Source organism: Cavia porcellus, unplaced genomic scaffold, assembly GCF_034190915.1.
Source record: "Cavia porcellus strain 051 isolate PalLab524CR breed Dunkin Hartley unplaced genomic scaffold, mCavPor4.1 scaffold_22, whole genome shotgun sequence".
Lineage (NCBI taxonomy): Eukaryota > Metazoa > Chordata > Mammalia > Rodentia > Caviidae > Cavia > Cavia porcellus.
The window spans coordinates 43,547,858-43,556,352 of record NW_026947505.1 but is presented as its reverse complement, the minus strand read 5'-3'; the positions used below and the strand labels follow the sequence as shown (position 1 = coordinate 43,556,352).

Below are 8,495 nucleotides of genomic sequence, written 5' to 3'. Positions count from 1 at the left end.
GTGTTCTAGACATTCTGACCTTCAGTCCAGCATTCCTTCTACCTCAGAAGACTTAGGTGCAACTCGAACCAGCATCTCCCCGAAACAAACAAAGGAAGGGCCCCGTCACTCTGCACACCTTCTTTGTGCTTTCACACACTCCTCAAACTGGAAGAACAACCCTTCCAAGCTTAGCTCGGGCTAAGCCTATGATTGAGAAATTACCCCCAGCTTCAATCATGACATCAAAATAATGTCAATAAGAATTGACATTTCAAAGAACGGCACACAGGCATGGGAAACAGCACTGGACTGGGAAGAATGACTAGGGTCAATTTTTTCCCATCACCACCTGTAAAAAAAATTGATCACAAGAAAATTCTTCTACCTCATCCTTGCTAAAAGCAGCAAGAAGGAAGCCCTACTCTAGGGTGACAAGGACAGACTGCGACTCCATCACAGTACCATCAAAAGGATCAGAGTAGACAGCCAAGCCATTAGGTAACTTAGCAGGGTCATTAAGATGCATCTGGATTATTAAAAAAAAAAAGATTCTGAACCTCTGAAGTAGCATTGCTCATATTATAAATTAATCAAAATATTGGACACTTACTATTGACAACACATGATGCAAAGTGATACAAAGACTAATGTAATAGGCACCTGTGTTCAAGTGACCTTTGGCTCAGCAAAAAGTCAATATGTAAACAAAGGACATACAATTCCAGAGACAACTGAATGACTGGCCAGGTATCGAAGACGCAGCAGCATGGAAGCTCCCTGTGAAGACCTGTGTTGTATAAAGGGGTACATCTGGCACCAGGTAGTTACAGACAAGATGACATGGAGCCACACCAATCGGAATCCACAGGCGCCTCCTCCCTAGCGTTATCATGTGTGTCCTGTTTTTCTGTTTTTGAGATGAAGCTATTCTCAAGGACCTGACATCAAAGATCGTGTCACTGACAGACTAGAAAGGCAGAAAGTATTGCTTTCCCTTTCCTTCTTTTCCTGTTCTTATTACTCTCTGCTCCTGCTGCCTCCTTCTCTCTACCTCCATCATCTTTCTTTGGTCTCCATCTCCACCTGCAATTACGTTCTCCTTTTGTCCAGCTATCTTCCCTGATGCTTCAATGCTCATCTCACTCCTCCTTAAAGAATTTCATGAACTTCAACCTTCAGGCTGGGGCACAAGGTCAGCAGTTGAACATTTGCCTAGCATATGAGAGGTCCTCGATATGATGACCAGCACTGAAAGGGATACAGTGACTGGGCATGCCTAAATAGCAAATCTCATGTATCTTCAACATTGTTACTTCCTTGATCTGAGTAGATACACAACAAAACAATTATTAAACTCAGTTAAATATTATGTGTCCTGTTGTTAATTATTTATTTAGTTTTTTATATGACAGGGCCTTAAGTAGTTTCTATAATAGTGCTACTATTTCCTGCCAGAGACTCTGGTGACGAACGCAAAACTCAAGTGGAAAATCAAGGCACAGGGTACCAGAAGAATTGTGTACTATGTCATATACTTATTTACACAATAGGCACTAAAATGGAACATAGCTATGGCAGCTTCAGATATGTCCTTAAATATGAGCTCTGGCCCTTAGTAAAGCATGTGCTTGTACTTTTGCTGTGCTTCCAACAAACACTAGTTCTTTGGTGAAAAAGGGAAGGATGCAGTCTGTAGAAACGTGACCTTCCACCCTTGCCACCTGTCTCCAGAGCACATACGAAGGGGTGGTTCTTCTCTGACCTCATTTGGGGACGGAACTTTTCATCAAAAGAGTGTCACCCCTCAAACCCACTGTGACACGCCAACGCATGTGACCACACAGGGAGTAAGGACTATAAGAAGCAGAAGGTAATGCTGCACTCTGTCCACCTCACAGCAAACACAAGCGCATCCAACCCCGGTTGATTGGGAAAAGCAGCGATGCTTCCTGGGACGCCTTCTTCAATGGTGAGTCCTGTACTGATGTGCACTGCACTTAGAGACTTGGACCAGATTACATTTCTGGACTGTAGCATGAAATGTTGGTCTCTGTTGGAAATCTGTGAGTTTTGTGTATGTAGGATAAGAAATGAAACATTTGGTAGATGCTTAAATCGTTGCACATTTTCAGGAACTGATACACATCAGTTTGAAAGCTGATATTAAAACTGAAAGATTGTTATATTGGGGCTAAACCACATAAGGAGTGTCTCATGATGCTGTGCAGTAAAAAAGAATGCTTATTGTCAATCTGTTTTCCGAAGTTCAGAGTATTTAATATACTCCCACGGCACTTTTCTTTAATATATATTAAAATGGGTTACTATCCTTGAGGACCTGGAAGCTGTAAAAACAAACTTTATTTCCATTGTGTTTATGCCATAGCCTAGTACATTAAAACTATATATTTTAGTAAGATATATGTTTAAATGTGCTCTAGAATAAATGAATGTTATAAAAGATTTTATTTAAAAATCTATTTTGAAATGCAATTTTATTACAGAATTGATGCATTGTGAATTCAGAAAAATGTGTTCAGAACATATAAAGGACAGCTAGTTCTTAGTTACATATTTCGCCAGTGGTGCAAGTATCATTTCTAACATGAATACTGACACACAATGGATTTTCCACAGCCATTGCTTCCAAGGTGTATGTTTGAAAGAATGGTAGGATTAAGAACAGGGTGCAGAAAGACATTTCCTCCTAGAATATTAAAGTTATTTGTTCTCCCATTGACCTGACAATGATGCATTTGCAGTTGGGCTGATGACATGATGTGGCTTGGCATTTTACTGAAATTATTGCCAGCCAGTGTATAACGTTATTTTTCCTAAGTCAAAAGAAAGATGTTGATAGTGGGTACTGTCAATAGTCCAGTCTTCACATGATTTGGGCCATCTAATAGTTTTTCAACTAACTTATATGAAGTTTTTCTCAGAATATAATGTTTGTTATTATATTAGCAATCATCAAAATAAACTTGCCAACAAAAATCACAGGCTAACGCAGCCTCTCATCTCTCTCTTCTTTACCACGCAGTTCCGATCATTGCTGCTGCTGAGTCTGATGGCTACAGTGAAGGCAGGAATACCAATCCCACGAAATCCAGGGTGTCCAACTGCTACTGAAGGCAAGAACTTCCTCCAGAATGTCAAGCTCAACCTGAGCATCTTCAATCCTCTTACCCAAAATGTGAATTCCAGAAGGTCTTCAGACTACTACAAACGATCCACATCACCTTGGACTCTCCAGTACGTAAGAGTCTCAGATAAAATCTCTGTGTTCTTCACCTCTCCTGTGCATCATCCTGCCAGTTAAGTCAGCCCTACGATGATCTTGCCCAGAAATCAGCCAAACATGAAGGAGTGATTGTGCACAGTCGTGATTCTCAAACTATCATAGTATAGACCACTTTCAAGAGAGCACAGCTCATGGAAACTCCTGACACTTAATCCTGATGGAGCTCATGGACACTGACAACAAACAGTTACCCCAAATTAGCAGTAATCTTTATTCAAACATTTATGAGACCTTGAATCCCTTGTTTATTTGTTCAAAAACTTAGACATTTATGATAGAGGATTCATTTTTTTTTTAATTCTTTCTACCAGTTCTGTTATTAAGAGGACTTATTGAAAATAACTAAATAATCAACTCAGGCTTTTGTGCTTATCTTTTGGGGGAAAGTTATAAACCCTGGGGAAATATAGCTCAAGTTTAAGGGAGAAAGTAACATGCTGGGTGTTTCTGCTCCTCTGACAGTCTCGTTCTACATCCCTAGTATATCCACACTTGCTCTGTCCCACTATTTAGACTCCATCAAAGACTCGATAAAAAATGAACTTTGCTCATTTGAGTTTATGCAAACAAGCCTGTTATAAGAAATGTCCAGACCTATCTGTAAGATTTCTTTGCCTTGTCCCAAAAAATCAAAAGTCAAAGCAAATCATTTATTCAGCTGGAGGAGAAAGGAAAGAGAAGGTAAGAGAGGGACTTAAGCTTCTGTTCCCAGTGCTTCATATCCCCACTCAGCTGCAGCTCATGAAAATGCTTTCAAAGTAAAACCCTGATGTAATCCTGCTTCCCAAGACAAATTTCATCAAATCAAATCAGACAATTAATTATCTTATTCCTAGATCATTCCCAGTCTACTCTGGCTTTCGGCTTTTTGTTTTCTCAATCAAATTTACCCTAAAATTTTATCTTTTGTGTCATGCTTAAGTCCTTTCTGTGGTCTAACTTATTTCATTCATTTTTCAAAGAAATTGAGTGGAGAAATGATATCTTTTTTTCTATAGTAACTAATCTGCTTGAAAGTCCAAGTTTCAGGGCTAGAAGTGCAGTCCAGTGCTACAATGTGCATCTTGCATGCACAAGGCAATGCAATGCATTAATTATTTTAAACATCCAAGTGTTTCCCAAAATTCTTCAACCTTAACCACTTACAAATTTGCAGTGCCTATGATTTGTCCCCCAATAAATTTTTCTCCTTTTGTTTATTCATGTTTGATTCACTTTCTGCTTTACCTGGAATTCACTTTACCACTTGGCCTTGGTCTCCCTTGCAGCCGTAACGAGAACCCCAACAGATACCCACCTGTGATCTGGGAGGCAGAATGCCGTTACTCGGGCTGTGTCAATGCAGCGGGGAAGGAGGACCACCATGTGAGCTCCGTCCCCATCCAGCAAGAGATCCTGGTCCTGCAGAGGGAACCTCAGAACTGCCCGCTTTCCTTCCGCCTGGAGAAGATGAAGGTGACCGTGGGCTGCACCTGTGTCACCCCCATCGTCCGCCACGTGGGTTAAGAGTTTTGGTGAGAGCCCAACTCGCCAGAAGAGCAGACCTAGCACTCAAGAACCCTTGTCCTCCTAAGACCCAGCCCCACTTCAGACCAAACTTGCTAGAGTTCTTAAGAAGCTCATCCTACTGAGATTTGGGAAGCAATACTGTTCCAAGATGGAATCAGAATCACCGTCCTCTCTCACTAGAGAAGAAGGTTTAATTTGCTTCTTGTTTGTTTATCTAAGTTTGTTATTTATGTATTTAATATGCCCTGAGATTGCTATGGGGCATAAGATTTCATTTTAATGAATTATCTATGTTGGAAATTTTATTATTTAAAAAGTAAAACATATTTATATGAGCTATTTATGAATTTGTTTCCTAAGTCTTTTGCTAGCCTTTGTGTGTGTGTGTGTGTGTGTGTGTGTGTGTCGTAGTGGGGATCAAACTCATGACCTCACACTTGCGAGGTAGGCACTTATGCCGCTGAGCTAGGTCCCCAGCTGTTTCCTAAGTCTTTAGAGAAAGGTAAAAGTTCAATTATTAGTTCCATCTAGGGTAATCCTAGATAGGATTAAATGGAAACTGGAAATTTATCAGCTTTTGTATGTATGAGCAAAAAAAATTGTTCCTTTTGCCTCTTAGAAGTACGTGATGCGACCGAAAAGAGAGAAAGACTAAATCTAGCTTCATATTTGTTAACTTAAGCTTTTAAATTATTGAGGTTTCATCAGAGGGATGGCAAGTCTAACTCTGTTCTGTTGAACCTTGTAACCCAATCATTTTGTGATAATAAAAGTTGGGAAGAAAATTTGTTACCTTACTCTTTCTCATTAAAAGCACAGTTGGTACTTCACATCCATACATTTTGTATCTTTGGGTATAATCAATTAGGAATCAGAAATGCAGTTACCCCTGTGTTGGCTGGTTCGGTACGGAACACATACAGACTTTTTCCTTGTCATTATTTCCTATGCAATACAGTATAAGAACTATTTACACAGCACTTACACAGTGTGAGGTATTATAAGTCATCTAGAGATTATTTAAAGTATACAGAAGGATGTGTGTAGGTTAGATGCAAATACTACCGATTTATATAACAGCCTCACACATCTACAGATTCTGTTGTCTGGTGGCGAATGCCCATCACAAATCCCCAAAGATACTGAAGAACAACTGTACTTCATCAAATTCAGCTCTTTCCTAGTGAGAAGAGTGCTAATCCACCAACAGAACAAAGCAAAAGATGACTTTGAGCAGCTTGCCCTAGAATCATTCAAGTCTAAGTTTTCAATTTCAGATGCCTTTCAATCAAAGATAAGATTTTCATATTATTAGACAAGGCTGTGAACAGTAGCATTCCAAAATAATACAGCAAATAAAATAATGTCCAAGGAAAAATTAACTAAAGATCAAATAGGAAAAATTTTTTAAATCTCCCAAAAATATAAACTAAAATTTGACATAAAAAAGGAAATGCTGAGAGGAGACATTGTTTTCAAACTATCAGGTCTAGAGACTCCCCAAAAGCCAGATTTCTTTGAGGATTAAGGTCCACCAGAGATTTACAGATGTCACTCTCCTAGGACCTGGTCTCTGATCTAACATACCCAAGGACACAGAAAGGTGCCTATAAGGCAGAACATGAGGAAAAAAGCATGAGAAAAAGCTCAGTGCAAGTAAAATAAAAACTGAATGACATTCAATTTCAGAGTAGCTTTAAGTTTCAAATCGTAACCACCCCCTCTCATGGCCCATCCTGCCCTACTTCTGGAGGTCTCTAGAGGATCTTTAGCCAGTTTCCCAGGCCACCTGCTTCTTGGAATCTGCCCCCTTCAGTCCTGCTGCAACTCCATCTATGGTCACACAGCCTTTGTCTAGTCCTTTCCAAGTTCCGCATTCTGAGGTCAAATTCTCCAGTTCTGTGACACCGCCCCTCTCAGTAACATTTTGTACTCCTATATATTTTTTTAAATGATGTTTTATTTTCCATCAACCTCATTCCCATTTTGCTGAAATGTCTACAGAACAGCTCAAGACCACTTGATGGTGATTCCTACCTACTCAGTGGCCTGCACGTTGGGGGCTGCAGACCAGCATTCTGAGCACTTCAGGCTTTGATAGAGAACTGCTGAATGGGCACAGAGGGCCCCTGGCAAGCCTTCAGACCAGTCTGCAACCTCAGGCTGAGCAGCAGTGAACTCAGGAGCTGGTGCAACCCATTCACCCTGCAATTCCTCCATGGTCACTGCTTTTTCAGCAGCAATTTGTTCTTCCTTTCAGTCTCTTCAGGATCCCTGTAGAAGTAGAGAGCAGGCATGATTTCCCACAAGCGTTGTGTGGGAGATGGTGCCACACATGTGCAGCACTTCCCAGGTCAGCATCCACCACATCAGACCCACTGACTGAGCTCCCTTATTGTTGCCCCGGACTCGAGGTCCACATAATGCAGAGGAGAATCTGTTACACAGAGCAATGGTTGGCAAGTTGACATACTGGAATGTAAGTTGACTGCCCTGGAATCAGTAATCACCAGAAGAAATGGCTCTCAGAAGCCTTCCTGGATCTGGTTAGTGAAGGTTCTAGGAGTGAAGCAGGCAGAGACAGGAGTAGCTTTAGTGGTAGCAGCAAACTCCAGCATAGCCCACTAGCCAGTGTTCCTTGAGGATGAGATGTCAGCAGGATTTTCAATGGCAGTTAGGGCTCCAGCTTCCAGCAGAAGCTTCTCCCAGATTGGCTTCAGATTTATGATGCAGAGCCCATCACTTTTCCTGTTGTAGATATACTGCTCCTCCTGGACATCCAGGTTGGTGCCGCCTAAATGGGTTCCTGCAGCAAAGAATTTGAGGACATCTTCCTGCTTCATTTGCAGGACACCAAGAGTTCTAGACATTGTGAAAATTTCCCTTTAAGTTACTATGGAAATCAATAAAAATGCCATTCAGAAGCAGCTCCCCTCCCTAGTAAGCGGCTGTGGTGTGGCAGACTGCGGCCCCTCCAGAGGGAGAACCACAGTGTCTCCTGAGATCCACACCATCTGTGAACTTAGGACACTGGGAAACCAAACAAGCAGTTCACCTCCCAGTAAGTGGCTGCAGTGTGGCAGGCTGCGGCCCTGCCAGGGGGAGAACCACCAGTGTCTCCTGAGATCCACACCATGTTGGAACTTAGGATGCTGGGAAACCAAGCAACCAGCCTGCCTCCCTGGTAAGCTGTGGTGGTGTGGCAGACTGCAGCCCTTCCAGGAGGAGAACCACCAATGTCTCCTGAGATCCGTGCCATGTTGGAACGCTGGGAAACCAAGCAACCAGCCTGCCTCCCTGCTAAGCAATAGTGAACCTACTGGTGCACAGACTAGAGTCAAACATCCCACTTCCCCTACCCTCTTCTCCTGTCCCCCCCCCTTAGCAAATGAGAACCAGAAATCTGAGCATCTCTTGGAAGCAAATAAGGAGGATTTCCTTCTACCATCTCTTTGAAGGCAAATATTTTTATTACTGCTTTGCTTTATTCTGATTAATGGTACTGCTCTATTCAATATTCTGTTTTGATAAGTTCTATAATGTTCTGTATTTCATTTTATTTTGATATACATGATTGAAAGAACAACTATTTTAAAGATAACGAAATATACTGTGATACCTATTACTGTTATCCCAGTAACCTGCTGGGAATTTCTGTACAATTTCACTACACAGTCTCAGTTGGCTTTATTGTCTTGTT

At 41.4% G+C, this 8,495-nt stretch overlaps 1 protein-coding gene and 1 pseudogene across 1 annotated transcript; one reads left to right on the top strand and one right to left on the bottom strand.

Annotated features, from left to right (window-relative positions):
* The first annotated feature begins 1,867 nt into the window (after window positions 1-1,867).
* On the top strand, window positions 1,868-5,134 carry Il17a (interleukin 17A). The gene is given in 3 exon segments (NM_001278768.1): window positions 1,868-1,951; window positions 3,026-3,237; window positions 4,555-5,134. Coding segments are annotated over 3 exon segments (477 nt in total). The 5' UTR covers window positions 1,868-1,924; the 3' UTR covers window positions 4,793-5,134.
* A 1,671-nt stretch (window positions 5,135-6,805) lies between these two features.
* On the bottom strand, window positions 6,806-7,665 carry LOC100729284 (small ribosomal subunit protein uS2-like; annotated as a pseudogene).
* Window positions 7,666-8,495: the final 830 nt, after the last annotated feature.